The 17,898-nt window shown below is 46.3% G+C and overlaps 1 protein-coding gene across 1 annotated transcript; it reads right to left on the bottom strand.

Annotated features, from left to right (window-relative positions):
- Positions 1-662: 662 nt before the first annotated feature.
- Positions 663-11,346, bottom strand: LOC139562600 (WW domain binding protein 1-like). Its single transcript, XM_071380412.1, has 4 exons — positions 11,082-11,346; positions 4,229-4,331; positions 3,580-3,744; positions 663-1,888 (listed from the first exon to the last, which is right to left on the bottom strand). Exons 1-4 carry the CDS (start codon positions 11,268-11,270, stop codon positions 1,773-1,775), a joined length of 573 nt encoding a protein of 190 aa, XP_071236513.1. The 5' UTR covers positions 11,271-11,346; the 3' UTR covers positions 663-1,772.
- Positions 11,347-17,898: the final 6,552 nt, after the last annotated feature.

The following is a 17,898-nucleotide window of genomic DNA, read 5'->3' as shown; positions in this document are numbered from 1 at the left end:
CTGGGTCTTCCAGCATGACAACGACCCGAAACACACAGCCAGGGCAACTAAGGAGTGGCTCCGTAAGAAGCATCTCAAGGTCCTGGAGTGGCCTAGCCAGTCTCCAGACCTGAACCCAATAGAAAATCTTTGGAGGGAGCTGAAAGTCCGTATTGCCCAGCGACAGCCCCGAAACCTGAAGGATCTGGAGAAGGTCTGTATGGAGGAGTGGGCCAAAATCCCTGCTGCAGTGTGTGCAAACCTGGTCAAGAACTACAGGAAACGTATGATCACTGTAATTGCAAACAAAGGTTTCTGTACCAAATATTAAGTTCTGCTTTTCTGATGTATCAAATACTTATGTCATGCAATAAAATGCAAATGAATTACTTAAAAATCATACAATTGGATTTTTGTTTTAGATTCCGTCTCTCACAGTTGAAGTGTACCTATGATAAAAATTACAGACCTCTACATGCTTTGTAAGTAGGAAAACCTGCAAAATTGGTAGTGTATCAAATACTTGTTCTCCCCACTGTATAATAATAATAATAATAATACTAAATAAACCCACATCGGAAGTACAATCATGGCCTCAGATAAACAGGACTTCCGTGAGGATGGGAGCTGCTCTACTACTCTATAGAGATATCTGAAACACAGTTCCCAATAAGGCTACACAGTATTAATCAAAGCATAGGCTATTCAATCATTTAATATATTACAGAAAGGCTACTTAACAAGACTTCGTGATTCATTAGTAAAAGGGAGTTCTGAAGACACATTACAATAACCGACACACATTAAACCGATCATATTCACCGTTTCAAACATTAAATTCCGCACTGCATAGGTGTGTGAATTTTTGTGCAATAAACGTGGTGTCTCTTTAACATGAGGTCAGATGAAGATGCTCCATGCTAATCTCAAAATGAAAAATAAGAATACCTTGTAATCCTTCTTGGCGCATCTCTCTTTCTTTGTTTATTCCGGTTGTGTATATTCCTACATCATATGTTGATGTTAGGCTGTGTATCTCATTTAGTCATTTATGTCTTGTCTGAATAAATAAACGATTATATAACACAAGAGGCCGCTGTTATGCCTGAATCTGACCCAAAACCAATGAAGAAGTCTGCAGTGTTGAAAGCGGTTCTATGAAACCAATTTGTACCTCCAGCAAAGCTCTCAACCTTGCCAGCCCGCTTTTAGTTTCTATTCAGTTCGACATGCCATAAATTCATCATTTGAACTGTGCAGAACTCTGTAATCTATTGGCCTTTGTGTGGCTCAGCAGTGAGACTCCAGGCTTTTAGGGTCAGTGCATCACCACCTTAAGATAAGGCTACATATGGCACGGCTGCATTACAGAGGAATGCACATTGTGATGCAAGCTTTGTGCTACTTTCTTCTAAGGAGGGACACATTCACAGGCACACACACACTTCTCACTCACAGGTTTGAGGGATCAACTCTGAGTCTCTATGTCTGTGTGTATATTGGTGTCTGTGTGTATATTGGTGTCTGTGTGGATCTGAATCTGGGGTCTGCATCTATCACAGATGTTCTCTTCCTCCTCCCTTCCCAGCATGCCTCTTCCTCCTCCCTCCCAGAGTTCCTGGTTATCACACATCTCGATTGCCGAGTCGCCTGTAAAGCGCAGGTACCTGCCCAACGCCGAGTTATTGTTGTCAGGGAAACCATTGCCATGCTACCCCTGTGTAGACAAGGGGGGCCACAATGGGGGTTATGTCTGGGGGTGTGGTGGTGGTCTGGGGGAAGGATGAGGGCAGTCAGGGTGCTGGGTGGACAGAGAGGCTAACTGGAGGGGGACTGTAGGGAGGGGGAGGAGTGGCAGTGCTGTCAACTACCTCCTCATAGGTTGGCAGCATGTAGTCAGGCAGGAATCCTATACAACGAGAGAGGGAAGGAGAGGATATTAATTCAAATGTCTTGATATACAGTACCAGTCAAAACGTTGGACACACCTACTCATTCAATGTTTTTTCTTTATTTGTACTATTTTCTACATTGTAGAATAATAGTGAAGACATCAAAACTATGAAATAACACATATGGAATCATGTAGTAACCAAAACAGTATAAAGGGAAAGGGGGATACCTAGTCAGTTGTACAACTGAATACCTTCAACTGAAATATTTAAATTAAACAAATCAAAATATATTTAATTTTTTGAGATTCTTCAAAGTAGCCACCCTTTGCCTTAATGAGAGTTTTGCACACTCTTGGCATTCTTCACACTCTTGGCATTCTTCATTCTTCATGAAGCTGGTAGCAGGTGACTACCAGCTTCATGAGGTAGTCACCTGGAATGCATGTCAATTAACAGGTGTGCCTTGTTAAAAGTAAATTTATGGTATTTATTTCCTTAATGCGTTTGAGCCAATCAGTTGTGTTGCGACAAGGTAGGATTGGTATGCGGAAGATAGCCCTATTTGGTAAAAGACTAAGTCCATATTATGGAAAGAACAGCTCAAATAATAAGCAAAGAGAAACGACAGTCCATCATAACTTTAAGACATGAAGGTCAGTCAATAGGGAAAATGTAAAGAACTGCAGTTGCAAAAACTGGCTCTCATGAGGACCGCCACAGGAAAGGAAGACCCAGAGTTACCTCTGCTGCAGAGGATAAGTTCATTAGTTACCAGCTTCAGAAATTGGCAATTAACTGCACCTCAGATTGCGCCTCATAGAGTTCAAGTAACAGACACATCTCAACATCAACTGTTCAGAGACTACGTAAATCAGGCCTTCATGGTCCAATTTCTGCAAAGAAACCACTACTAAAGGACATCAATAATAAGAAGAGAATTGCTTGGGCCAAGAAACACGAGCAGTGGACATTAGACCGGTGCAAATCTGTCCTTTGGTCTGATGAGTCCAACCGCCGTGTCTTTGTGAGACGCAGAGTAGGTGAACGGATAATCTCTGCATGTGTGGTTCCCACCGTGAAGCATGGAGTAGGAGGTGTGATGGTGTGTTGGTGCTTTGCTGGTGACACTGTCAGTGATTTATGTAGAATTCATGGCACACTTAACCAGCATGGCTACCACAGCATTCTGCAGCAAAATGCCATCCCATCTGGTTTGCGCTTAGTGGGAGTGCTGCATCAGATGACCTGGCCTCCACAATCACCCAACCTCAACCCAATTGAGATGGTTTGGGATGAGTTGGACCGCAGAGTGAAGGAAAAGCTGCCAACAGTTGCTCAGCTTGTGGGAACTCCTTCAAGACTGTTGGAAAAGCATTCCTCATAGAGCTGGTTGAGAATGCAAAGCTGTCATCAAGGCAAATGGGTGGCTACTTTGAAGAATCTAAAATATATTTTGATTTGTTGAACACTTTTTTGGTTACTACATGATTCCATATGTGTTATTTCATAGTTTTGATGTCTTCGCTATTATTCTACAATGTAGAAAATAGTAAAAAATAAAGAAAAACCCTTGAGTGAGTGTCCAAACTTTTGACTGGTACTGTATTTACACATTATATTGACATGTAGGCCTATAGTACTATGTATTGTACCATAGTCATTGTGCTGTGTCACGCGAATGCTACAGACAGACACAGGCACTCACTGAGATACAGGGGGAGATGCTGTGTGTTGTTGTGGGCCTCTCTGTATACAATGAGGTTGATCTCATTCTGTCTCCTCTGCTGCTGGAAGCTCTGCTTGTAGCGCCGGTGCTGAGACACACAGCAGCACATTAATATGATGATGAGAGTCCACACCAACCAGAACCCTGAAAACAGAGCTAAGTGTTAATGCAATAGCATCCATTTCCAACAGATCTGTAGGTCTCAAACCTCTGACACACACACCTCAGTGCTCAGGATAATTTGTTGAGCGCAACATAGGCCTAAACAACAAATGAAAAAACTGCTCCAGACTCAGTACCTTTAAAGCCCATGCAGTCAGTCTTGAGTTATTATAAAAAGGGACTGCCCCAGTAACATGAGACTACAACCCTGCCTGTAAACAACTAGAGCTACCCTCTCACAGTATCAATTTAAGAGTTACACAACCTATGGAGACAGAGGATAGACAGGGAATACGATATGAGGAGAGGATAGAGGGGGAGAGGAGAACAGAGGAGATAGCAACAGGCTCACACAAATAACTCTGGTTAGGCATACACTGTATGGAGGAGAGGAGACATGGAATAGTACAGGGAGAGAAAAGACAAGGGTGGAAGGGGAGCAGAGAGAAGGAAGCTGGTAACTCACACCAGAGCTCATAGTAGTAGCTGCAGCACTGAGACTCTCCACAGCAGTGGTCTGATTCACACACATAACTCTGGTTGTTGTCTCCATGGCACACCAACCTGCTCTAAAAGAAAAGCACAGAAACATACATTATAGATTAATGATTTTCCATTCTAACATTGAGAACCAGGTTTACCGCACGGCAAGCGGTACCAGAGTGCTACGTCTGGGACCGAAAGGCTCCTGAACAGCTTCTACCCCAAAGCCATAAGACAGTTAATTAAATGGCTACCTGGACTTTCTGCTTTTCACCCCCTACATACATATACGTATTACCTCAATCAGTCACCCACCAAACCATCATGTACATATTACCTCAATCAATCACTCCAACTACCTCGTTCCCCAGTACACTCACTTGGTACCGGTACTCCTTGTATATAGCCTGGTTATTGTTATTTTATTGTGTTATTGTATTATGTTACTATTTTATTTTTTATCTATTTGTTAATTTTCTCCCTTTTTAACTGCATTGCTGGGAAAGGGCTTGTAAGTAAGTATTTCACGGTAAAGTCACACTTGTTGTATTCTGTGCATGTGACAAATAACATTTTATTTGATTTCCCAACAGCATTTCAAGGCTAAATTCAATGTTAGAACATTTGTAGGAGCATCATTAAATCTCCGAGCATTTTCCCCTAAACCAGGGGTACTCAACTACTATTTCAGAAGGTCCAGTGACACAAATTTCCTAGGTGGCAAAGGTCCGGATGGATATCGCCCTTTATCGGCACTGTGGTAATAAACATAGTCATCTACGACTTAGGAAACATGTTGTTATATAAAATGTACATTAAATACATTAAATGAGACTAAGAATTTGAATTAATTACAACTTCTTTCAAATGTAAACATGTGCAACATTGCATCAACATGGCTGAAGAACAAAAGTGCTTGCATAATTGTCTATGCAAGAAGGTGCACTGTGAACCATTGTACATGGGCCTTGAATATATTATATATTTTAAAATAAAATTAAGTGCATGTTTTATGGAGTACAAAGGAGAGTTGAACAAAAATAATAATCTGAGTGCACAGAACGTCACTGTGGGCCATGCAATATTCGTGTTTAAGTCACGCTGGGCCTTGCCCTGCATTAATGAGAGGAATTACACCCTGGTCTGTTTCACCTCTTTGTGCTTGTCTCCACCTCCATCCAGGTGTCACCCATCTTCCTCATTATCCCCAGTGTATTTATACCTGTATTCTCTGTTGCCAGTTTGTCTTGTCTTTTCTTACCAGCGTGTTTTCCCATCTCCCTGCTTTCTCAAGTTCTGTTTCCTAGTTTTCCCGGTTTTGACCATTCTGCCTGCCCTGATCCCGAGCCTGCCTGCCGTTCTGTACCTGCCTGACTCTGACCCGGTTACGAACCTCTGCCTGTCCCGACTCCGAGCCTGCTGTTCTGTACCTTATTGACTGCCCGGGATTATGGACCTCTGCCTGTCCCGACTCCGAGCCTGCTGTTCTGTACCTTATTGACTGCCCGGGATTACAGACCTCTGCCTGCCTTTGACCTGTCTTTTGCCTGCCCCCTAAACATCTGTGACTCTAGCTGTCTGCATCTGGGTCTTATCCTGTGTTCTGATAGTACAAACTGGCCATGACTGACCCAGCAAACTAAGACCAGCTCCACAATGCTGTCTCCCTGCAAGGAGGCCCCATTGGAAGACACGAGGAGTTACTGTAATGTCTTATGGAGGGACTCCATACCCTGGCAGAACGCCATGACCAAGCGTTCAATACATTGCTGGAGCAATTCCGCGGATTCTCTACTGGGCAGCGGCTCACATCCGTAATCTCCCAGCCTACCCCAGTGTCCCGAGAACCCCGCTTACCTCCTCCAGAGCGCTACGCTGGCTTTTCTCTCCCAGTGCTCCCTCATTTTCGCGCGGGGGGGGCACTCACCTGGGCTACGGTGGTGTGGGAGCAACAGTCTGCCGTCTGCCTCAGTCTGGAGGAGTTTGCGGCGGAAAAGCGGAAGGTGTTTGATTCTCCGTTGTCTGGGAGAGAGGCTGCTCGTAAGCTGCTCTGCCTATAGGGATGCAACAGTGCAGTGGGCCCATGGTTCGGTATGTATCACGTTTTGTGGGCCATGGTAACGGTATGGTTTTGGTATTTTATATTTAAGGGAAAAAATAAACACATCACCCTTTTTGCAACACGTAGCTCTTCATCTTCCAATCCAGTACATAGAGAACCGTCACAGTGAGGCAGCTTTGAGTTGCTCTGGAGGTCCAACTATCAGTGGAGAGAGCTAGATAGGGTGTCTGTGTCAATTCGTTTTCAATTTCTCTCTTTGATGTTTCATAGAGTTTGGGAATTACTTTTTCTGTTTTCTGATATTATCCCCTTGTCTCCCCGGGTTTCGGTGTAGCCGACATTGCTAGCGCGGTTACTATCTTGTCTCATCAGGTGACAACATCCTGTACGGGCTCTAGATAGACGCAGGCCGAATAGCGCATGCGAATCCTCCGAAGCTACGAACCCAACCAAGCCGCACTGCTTTTGTTACATCTGCGCGCCTCTCAACCCGGAAGCCAGCCGCACCAATTGTTGTTGGAAGGCAGCACCGTGATACACTGGCCCCCTTGCGAACAAGTGCGACACTCCTTGCTCCAGGCCCACCTGCAGGAGTCGCTGGAGCGCGATGAGACAAGTGATATCCCGACCGGCCAAACCCTCCCTAACCCGGACGACGCTAGGCCAATTGTGTGTCGCCCCACGGACCTCCCGAGTCGCGGCCGGCTGCGACAGAGCCATGCGTGCGAGACCCAGAGACTTTCTTTGGTGACGGTCAGCTTAGCCCTGCGATGCAGTGCCCTAGACCACTGCGCCACCCGGGAGGCCCCCACACAGCAGATTTGAAAGGCACCGGTGCCTCTTCAAATTTGCTTCTCTGTCTCGCTAGTGCTCGCCATTGTCACATTGGAGCTGAGAGAATATTTGTTTTTAGTTTCCCCTCTCTTCGGGGCCCCTTTAGGGAGGTTTCCTACTGAGATGTCATTGCAAATCGTCCATTGGTTGTTTAAGGTGGAGGGGGTTGCGGTCACTGCGGTTGCCACATTTTGAGACAAACTTTACTCCACAGCAATGTCACCCCTCAGGAGCCACCTAACGGCCTGGGGCCCCAAGCAGTTGCCTGCCTTGCCTGTTCACAAGGTGCATGTCTAGTTCTGTGGATCTGAATATACAACGTGCGCGTAGTCTGCAGTGCAATAAGCAACTTTTGGAAATTATAGGAAAATGACAGGCATATCGTAATTCCGCGGTCACGTGTGAGTATTGAACCATAGGGTACGTAACATTGCATCCCTACCAGCTACATCAAGACTCCCGTAGTGTGGCAGACTATGTGGTGGATTTTTGCACGTTGGCGGCTGAGAGTGCCTGGAGCCCGGAACCATTGTTCGGCATGTCCTTCACGGATTATCGGAGGTAATCAAAGATTAGCTTGCTGCCCATGGACCTTGACTCCATCATAGCCTTGACCATCCGGATTGATGGGCGGCTTCGAGAACGTAGGAGGGAGAGGGAATCTGTGCCCTGTCGCCCTCGTTCGACCTTGATTCCCACCTCGCCTCCGAGGAATCCCGGAGACCCCGAAGTCTGCATGTCCAAGTGAACCCAACGTCACCCGAGTTCTCTCGGGAATTACAGAGGGCTGCCGACTCGCCTCCTTCGGTGTCCATGCACCTGGGCAGTGCTAGATTGACTCTGGCTGAGCACTTACGCTGACTCCACACCCAGAGCTGTCTATATTGTGGAGCTACGGAACATTTCTTAGCTACCTGCCCATTAAAAACCCAGGCTCATCAAGAAGGGGCAAGTACTCTGGTGGGCCATACAGATAACTTTTCCTCTCCCCTTACTCGCATCCCTTTCCATGCCATCCTGCTGTGGGGGAACCAGTCGAAATCTCTCCGGGTACTCATTGACTCTGGGGTTGATTAGAGTTTTTTGGAACCTACCCTGGTGTCCGAGTTGGGCATCCCCACTTAGCCCCTCTCCATTCCCATGGACGTTAGAGCCCTGAACGGGCGCTCTGTAGGCCGGGTCACTCACTTGATTAAGGTGTGATGTAATGTCTGTAAAAAATGTTTCCAAAACTCAGAAAACGGAGTTGCCTTGTCACTCTTTTGCTCTAATAAACTTTGATTTCCTCCTGAATGACCCAAAAGCATTCCAAAACCGTGTCTTTGCTGAGCCATCTGACATTGTTGTGCAGTAGTAAGTCATCAAAACTGGCATTGGACTCTGTCAGAATGCCTCGTAGCAGGTGGTGTTGTAGGGATGATGTTGCTCTCAAAATGTGGATCAGTTTCATCATCGTTGTCATGACCTCAGAATACGGCTATGCGAATCTCACGTTTTATAGCTGGCTAGGCTAACAACCTTCCTAGATGTGGTTATATAGGGAAGTGAACAGTTCGAGTTTTAAGTAGTTGAAGGACAACTAGCGCCCGGTGGCCTCAATAACGAGCACAGCAGTGGACGATATCTTGACAAGGTTAGCACCGGAGTACTGTAGCCAATACATACGCTAGCTGGTGGGCTAAGTCAGCACAAGACAAGGAAGCCCGACATCCTCCAATAAAAGGGATAGGTAGGGGAGAGCTGTCACACAGCCTTGGAGGGCGAATTTTGCACTCTGACCCACAGGCTGTTGGTGACAGACTGACAGTACACACAACTCGCATAGAGTTAAGTTTACCCTACCGGGACTTGGGAAGATGCGGTAAATTTGAGCAATACGGCTAAGCCAATTTTGCGAGAAGAAATGAGAAACCGTGCGTGGTCGTCCTCCCACGGTGACCTACGCAGAGTGAGAGGGATATAATTCATACTTTCAACTGTACTGATGGTCTGAAAGGTATGAAGTAGAACTGCAGAACAAAGTCGACTACAAATACAAAGTTTCCAATGTCTTTGCAATTGATACAAACAAGCGACGTATAAAAAAATATGCTTCAAATGAAAACCGAGATCACAGCATTAAAATATAAACATCAATCATATTGAAATACATTTAATGTTCAATCAATTGAGTTCTATTTTGTTACTTGTAGACTACTGTCTTTAATTTATCTCAACCTATTTCATGATGTGTAGCCTAACGTGCTCAATGATGTGCGGTGATTTGGTGCATTTTTATCGGGTAAGCATTAGAATAAGCCACCTCAATATTTGCAGCCATAGGTGGTCATATCACTTCAGGAGCTAATCCATCGTCTGTATTGTGAAATAATTATAATGTTAAGGAATTGTTAGATCCTTCAGATCTTATCAACACACGCTCCAACAACGCACTAGCGAACGTTCTTTCTGTGTGGTGTTTAGGGAACGCATGTTATCTTCGGGTTGTAGGAAAAATGCATCATCAAAAAATTGCAAGCCTAAATTCCATTGCTATCGGAAACCGGGTCATGGGCAGTTAGTCTACATCCGGGCTATTATTGTAATGAGCTCCGCCTCCAAACAAGACCTAATTTGTTTGGTCCAGACCAGACCAAGTCTGAACCAATCATAGACGTCTATGTTTCACAAGTTTGGACATACGGTACCTTATACGTTTATACTCTAGTGTGCTCTACTGTGCTGTACTGGACTTTACTGTTCTCTGCTTTTCTTTATTGTAACATTACTGTACTTAGTATTAGGATCCCCATTAGCAGTATTATTTTATAAGGATCCCCATTAGCTGTTACCAAGGCAGCAGCTACTCTTCCTGGCTTCCAACAGATAAAACATCACATCAAACAAAACATTAAGCATTATACAAATTTACATTGCTCCATTAGAATATTACAATACTACATTACAAAGAATAATGTGTGTGTTTTAGAGTATGTGTGTGTGTGTTTTTTCTCTACTGTACTCTACTGTGCTGACCAAACTTGTGAAACATAAACGTCTATGATTGGTTCAGATTTGATCCGGCCAGGGTGAATGACAAAATTTCAACTACTTTTCAACGTCTATGGACGTCTGGTGTTGGTCGGTGTTCAGTGGGTGAGAGTGCTTGTTACATTAAATGGAGAGAGGGTAGCTGGTAGGTGTTGTGATAGGTGTCAGTAAGAGCCAGGAGAGGTGACATTAACAGGAGAGAAAGAGATAATTGTGAAAAATAGAGCAGCAGAGAGATAGAGAGGCAGGGAGGGGTTGTCCAGACAGTTCAGTCTTGCTTTGACCACCAGATGACAGAAAGAGAAAAAAACAGTTATGAGCTGAACATAACAGTATGCCATTGTAGACAATTCAATTGCAGTAATTCCATTACTGATTTTTCAATCCCTTTTTTAATCACTTAAAAATTCCTAAACAAACTTGATATCAGCAAAAACACTAACTTATTGGTAGGTCTACCATTACTTGCTACTTCTGTGAACTTTCATTATCCTCCCTCCTCATGAGGGAGAGAAATTAGAAAATATATTTGGTTTTGGCACAAGGAAGCCAAGGTTTCTTAAACTTACAGAAGACAAATAATTTCTCCAAAACTAAATATGTTGTTGATTTTAGTTGGCAGGGGTCTTTACTTCAACATTATTGTGTTTTGATGTATTTCAAATACCTTGTAAGACTTTTTCTGGTAGATGCTTTCTAAAACCCCTTTCCATCTATTTGACCAGAAATCAAAGCCTTTGTTTATTCCCAATTTTTAGGACAGAACATTTTTGAAAAATGTATATATCCCTTAATTTCTCAAAGATCAACTCTTAGCTTTCATTTGACACCCAATTTGACATACTCCTATGAACTTCACATGTTGGTGCTCATGGGCCCTTTCAGATGGAAATGCCCTGTGTTAGCATACCTGTGTAATTTCCAGCAACAATGCCATGGTCTCATCAATGCGCTCGGCTGGGATAACAAACCCAACAAAATATGCAGGAGAGAGGAAGAGGAGGGAGGCGACCAAAGGAGGGCCAGTCAGGAAGAATTTTGTGTTGAGCTTTTCCTTTTTTTGCACTGCATGGATCACTGGAGTGGTTGAATGCCACATTGCTGTATGGTGCACTCAAAATGTCTTGTAGTTGAGTAGCCAGCAGCACAGAGTGAGCAGCAACCCAAAAGAGGTCTTGATTTAAATGCAACAGAACCCCTCTGGATATAGACCCCCAATATGGTGCCAGGGAATGCAAGTAAACAGGGCAACAGAGGCCAGTTTAAGACCCAAGCCCCTTCTCGCACAGTCTCACATAGACACACGCACACCCTAACCGACACTCCCATGTCTGACCTATGTAGTCACAATTTTAATTGCAGCCTCGAAAATTGCAACTGCAGTTTGACAAGTAGATATACTACGAAGGAAGCTAGATCTGCTCAAGGTTTTCTAAAGCTAGCCAGCTGCAGTTAGCTTCACATTCCAGCTGAAGCTTAATCTGTACTTCGACTGTGGATATTGCTTGCTTATCAATGCACAAGCAGCTTTTTTGCCACGCCTATCGATAAAATAACTGTTAAGTAGGATTGGGGAGTATCGGATTACGAAAGACGCTAACTGTAATCCTTTACGTTACCAGTAAAAATATTGTAATCAGATACGTTTGAGAAAAACTAGATGATTACTTCGAGGATACTTTTAAATTCAGAAAGGATGTTTGCAGAAAAAAATCTTTGACACCTCTATGTTTTATCAATGACATTCAAATCAGCATTGAAAAAGGCGCAAATTTTAAGTTTGTTCCACCTGAGCGAGTCGGACCATAAGTCAGAGACCACTATGATGACACACCAAATATTTAAAAAATATTTCCTACCAAAAAAAGTAAAAGATAAAAATAACAAATAATTAAAGAGCAGCAGTACATAACAATAGCGGGACTATACAGTACCGATACAGAGTCAATGGGAAGGGGCACCGGTGTCGAGGTAATTGAGGTAATATGTACATGTAGGTAGAGTTTTTAAAGTGACTATGCATAGCAGCAGCGTAGAAGGGGGAGGGGGGCACTGCCAATAGTCTGGGTAGCCATTTGATTAGATGTTCAGGAGTCTTATGGCTTGCGGGTAGAAGTTGTTTAGAAGCCTCTTGGACCTAGACTTGGCGCTCCGGTACCGCTTGCCATGCGGTAGCAGAGAGAACAGTCTATGAGTCTTTGACAATTTTTATGGCCTTCCTCTGACACCGCCTGGTATGGAGGTCCTGGATGGCAGGAAGCTTGGCCCCAGTGATGTACTGGGTCGTATGCACTACCCTCTGTAGTGCCTTGCGGTCGGAGGCCGAGCAGTTGCAATACCAGGCAGTGATGCAACCCGTCAGGATGCTCTCGATGGTGCAGCTGTAAAACCTTTTGAGGATCTGAGGACCCATGCCAAATCTTTTCAGTCTCCTGAGGGGGAATAGGATTTGTCATGCCCTCTTCACGACTGCCTTGGTGTGCTTGGACCATGTTAGTTTGATGGTGATGTGGACGCCAAGGAACTTGGAAAGGAACACATCTCAACCTGCTCCACTACAGCCCCGTCGATGAGAATGGGGGCGTGCTCTGTCCTTCTTTGTCTACACCCATTCAGCATCGTTCACACCCTCTTAAGCCTTAGCCCCCCCCATCTCTTTAAGGATTCACATGCGAGGCCATGTGCAATACAGAGTGAGTACAGTAGTGTACTAAACAACCAAAGATTTCAAGACTTAAGGCTGGTTTATACTATGTCTGTAGACAGTTGTCGCAGTGACATCATGAACATTCTATTGTCATCCGACATCGAACTCATTGTCGTTATGAAAAAGTATAAACACAAATCGACAGGCTGCATGACATCAGCAGCCTTGTGGTCCAAAATAACATAACTGGTGTATTTTAACACCAATAAACCCATCCGCTCAAAAGAAAATATTGAATATATGCAACTTTCTATTGAATGAAAACAACTTTCTAAACAATGGTTTGGTTTGTTTCTAGCTTGTTAGCTAGCTAACGTTAAGTTAGCTGACTAGCCAGTTCTGTCATGTTTTGTCTTTGATCATGTCTTGTCCCTGTGCTTCCCTCTGCTGGTCTTATTAGGTTCTTTCTCTTTCTCTCTCTCTATCGTTCCGTTCATGCTCCCAGCTGTTTCTCATTCTCCCTACGACCTCATTTACTCTTTCACACCTGTCCCCTATTTTGCCCTCTGATTAGAGTCCCTATTTCTCCCTCTGTTTTCCGCTCCTGTCCTTGTCGGATTCTTGTTTGATGTTTGCTGGTCCTGTGTCCTTGTTTCGCCCTGTCGTGTTCTTTGCCTTCTTCAGATGCTGCGTGTGAGCAGGTATCAATGTCAGCTACGGCCAGTGCCTTCCCGAAGCGACCTGCAGTCTGTGGTCGCGTCTCCAGGCGTTCCTCTCTATTGACGAGAGGATTTCAGTTTCCTGTTTTGGATTACCATTGATTATATCCAGGAGAATCATTATTTGTTTAATACTGGAATAAAGACTCTGTTACTATTACGTCGCTTTTGGGTCCTCATTCATCAGCATAACAGAAGAATCCGACCAAGATGGACCCAGCGACTATGGATTCTCTCAACACTGCCGTCGAGTTCCAGGGAGCAATGCTCGGCAGACACGAGCAGGAATTGTTTGCTGCTCGTCATGCCGTTGAGACCCTGGCCGCTCAGGTCTCCGATCTCTCTGGACAGTTTCAGAGTCTTCGTCTCGTGCCACCAGCTACTTCCTGGTCTTCCGAGTCTCCGGAACCTAGGGTTAATAACCCACCATGTTACTCTGGGCAGCCCACTGAGTGTCGCTCCTTTCTCACCCAGTGTGATATTGTGTTCTCTCTCCAGCCCAACACGTACTCAAGAGAGAGAGCTCGGATCGCTTACGTCATATCACTCCTTACTGGTCGGGCTCGGGAGTGGGGCACAGCTATCTGGGAGGCAAGGGCTGAGTGTTCTAACGATTATCAGAACTTTAAAGAGGAGATGATACGGGTTTTTGATCGTTCAGTTTTTGGGAAGGAGGCTTCCAGGGCCCTGGCTTCCCTATGTCAAGGTGATCGATCCATAACGGATTACTCTATAGAGTTTCGCACTCTTGCTGCCTCCAGTGACTGGAACGAGCCGGCGTTGCTCGCTCGTTTTCTGGAGGGACTTCACGCTGAGGTTAAGGATGAGATTCTCTCCCGGGAGGTTCCTTCCAGCGTGGACTCTTTGATTGCACTCGCCATCCGCATAGAACGACGGATAGATCTTCGTCATCGAGCTCGTGGAAGAGAGCTCGCGTTAACGGTGCTTCCCCTCTCCGCATCTCAACCATCTCCTCCCACCGGCTCAGAGACTGAGCCCATGCAGCTGGGAGGTATTCGCATCTCGACTAAGGAGAGGGAACGGAGAATCACCAACCGCCTTTGCCTCTATTGCGGTTCTGCTGGACATTTTGTCATGTCATGTCCAGTAAAAGCCAGAGCTCATCAGTAAGCGGAGGGCTACTGGTGAGCGCTACTACTCAGGTCTCTCCATCAAGATCCTGTACTACCTTGTCGGTCCATCTACGCTGGACCGGTTCGGCTGCTTCCTGCAGTGCCTTGATAGACTCAGGGGCTGAGGGTTGTTTTATGGACGAAGCATGGGCTCGGAAACATGACATTCCTCTCAGACAGTTAGGGAAGCCCACGCCCATGTTCGCCTTAGATGGTAGTCCCCTCCCCAGTATCAGATGTGAGACACTACCTTTAACCCTCACAGTATCTGGTAACCACAGTGAGACCATTTCCTTTTTGATTTTTCGTTCACCTTTTACACCTGTTGTTTTGGGTCATCCCTGGCTAGTATGTCATAATCCTTCTATTAATTGGTCAAGTAATTCTATCCTATCTTGGAACGTTTCTTGTCATGTGAAGTGTTTAATGTCTGCTATCCCTCCTGTGTCTTCTGTCCCCTCTACTCAGGAGGAACCTGGTGATTTGACAGGAGTGCCGGAGGAATATCATGATCTGCGCACGGTCTTCAGTCGGTCCAGAGCCAGCTCCCTTCCTCCTCACCGGTCGTATGATTGTTGTATTGATCTCCTTCCGGGGACCACTCCCCCTCGGGGTAGACTATACTCTCTGTCGGCTCCCGAACGTAAGGCTCTCGAGGATTATCTGTCTGTTTCTCTCGACGCCGGTACCGTGGTGCCTTCTTCCTCTCCCGCCGGAGCGGGATTTTTCTTTGTTAAGAAGAAGGACGGTACTCTGCGCCCCTGCGTGGATTATCGAGGGCTGAATGACATAACGGTTAAGAATCGTTATCCGCTTCCCCTTATGTCGTCAGCCTTCGAGATTTTGCAGGGAGCCAGGTGCTTTACTAAGTTGGACCTTCGTAACGCTTACCATCTCGTACGCATCAGAGAGGGGGACGAGTGGAAAACGGCGTTTAACACTCCGTTAGGGCATTTTGAATACCGGGTTCTGCCGTTCGGTCTCGCTAATGCTCCAGCTGTCTTTCAGGCATTAGTTAATGATGTACTGAGAGACATGCTGAACATTTTTGTTTTCGTTTACCTTGACGATATCCTGATTTTTTCACCGTCACTCGAGATTCATGTTCAGCACGTTCGACGTGTACTCCAGCGTCTTTTAGAGAATTGTCTCTACGTGAAGGCTGAGAAGTGCGCCTTTCATGTCTCCTCTGTCACTTTTCTCGGTTCTGTTATTTCCGCTGAAGGCATTCAGATGGATCCCGCTAAGGTCCAGGCTGTCAGCGATTGGCCCGTCCCTAAGTCACGTGTCGAGTTGCAGCGCTTTCTCGGTTTCGCTAATTTCTATCGGCGTTTCATTCGTAATTTCGGTCAAGTGGCTGCCCCTCTCACAGCTCTGACTTCTGTCAAGACTTGCTTTAAGTGGTCCGGTTCCGCCCAGGGAGCTTTTGATCTCCTCAAGAAGCGTTTTACATCCGCCCCTATCCTTGTTACTCCTGACGTCACTAAACAATTCATTGTCGAGGTTGACGCTTCAGAGGTGGGCGTGGGAGCCATTCTGTCTCAGCGCTTCCAGTCTGACGATAAGGTCCATCCTTGCGCTTACTTTTCTCATCGCCTGTCGCCATCGGAACGCAACTATGATGTGGGTAACCGCGAACTGCTCGCCATCCGCTTAGCCATAGGCGAATGGCGACAGTGGTTGGAGGGGGCGACCGTCCCTTTTGTCGTTTGGACTGACCATAAGAACCTTGAGTACATCCGTTCGGCCAAACGACTTAATGCACGTCAAGCTCGTTGGGCGTTGTTTTTCGCTCGTTTCGAGTTCGTGATTTCCTATCGTCCGGGAAATAAGAACACCAAGCCTGATGCCTTATCCCGTCTCTTTAGTTCTTCTGTGGCTTCTACCGACCCCGAGGGGATTCTCCCTGAAGGGCGTGTTGTCGGGTTGACTGTCTGGGGAATTGAGAGACAGGTAAAGCAAGCACTCACTCACACTGCGTCGCCGCGCGCTTGTCCTAGTAACCTTCTGTTCGTTCCTGTCTCTACTCGTCTGGCTGTTCTTCAGTGGGCTCACTCTGCCAAGTTAGCTGGCCACCCCGGCGTTCGGGGTACGCTTGCTTCTATTCGCCAGCGGTTTTGGTGGCCTACTCAGGAGCGGGACACGCGTCGTTTCGTGGCTGCTTGTTCGGACTGCGCGCAGACTAAGTCAGGTAACTCTCCTCCTGCCGGTCGTCTCAGACCGCTTCCCATTCCTTCTCGACCATGGTCTCACATCGCCTTAGACTTTATTACCGGTCTGCCTTCGTCTGCGGGGAAGACTGTGATTCTTACGGTTATCGATAGGTTCTCTAAGGCGGCACATTTCATTCCCCTCGCTAAGCTTCCTTCCGCTAAGGAGACGGCACAAATCATCATTGAGAATGTGTTCAGAATTCATGGCCTCCCGTTAGACGCCGTTTCAGACAGAGGTCCGCAATTCACGTCACAGTTTTGGAGGGAGTTCTGTCGTTTGATTGGTGCTTCCGTCAGTCTCTCTTCCGGGTTTCATCCCCAGTCTAACGGTCAAGCAGAAAGGGCCAATCAGTCGATTGGTCGCATTTTACGCAGCCTTTCGTTTCGAAACCCTGCGTCTTGGGCAGAACAGCTCCCCTGGGCTGAGTACGCTCACAACTCGCTTCCTTCGTCTGCTACCGGGCTGTCCCCGTTTCAGAGTAGTCTTGGCTACCAGCCTCCTCTGTTTTCGTCCCAGCTCGCCGAGTCCAGCGTTCCCTCCGCTCAGGCTTTTGTCCAACGTTGTGAGCGCACCTGGAGGAGGGTCAGGTCTGCACTTTGCCGTTACAGGGCGCAGACTGTGAGAGCCGCCAATAAACGTAGGATTAAGAGTCCTAGGTATTGTCGCGGTCAGAGAGTGTGGCTTTCCACTCGTAACCTTCCCCTTACGACAGCTTCTCGCAAGTTGACTCCGCGGTTCATTGGTCCGTTCCGTGTCTCTCAGGTCGTCAATCCTGTCGCTGTGCGACTGCTTCTTCCGCAACATCTTCGTCGCGTCCACCCTGTCTTCCATGTCTCCTGTGTCAAGCCTTTTCTTCGCGCCCCCGTTCGTCTTCCCTCCCCCCCCCCCGTCCTTGTCGAGGGCGCTCCTATTTACAAGGTACGGAAGATCATGGACATGCGTTCTCGGGGACGTGGTCACCAGTACTTAGTGGATTGGGAGGGTTACGGTCCTGAGGAGAGGAGTTGGGTTCCA

The sequence above is a fragment of the Salvelinus alpinus genome, chromosome 32, assembly GCF_045679555.1.
Source record: "Salvelinus alpinus chromosome 32, SLU_Salpinus.1, whole genome shotgun sequence".
Classification (NCBI taxonomy): Eukaryota; Metazoa; Chordata; class Actinopteri; order Salmoniformes; family Salmonidae; genus Salvelinus; species Salvelinus alpinus.
The sequence above is the reverse complement of the archived record's forward strand: the minus strand, read 5'-3'. Positions and strand labels throughout refer to the sequence as shown.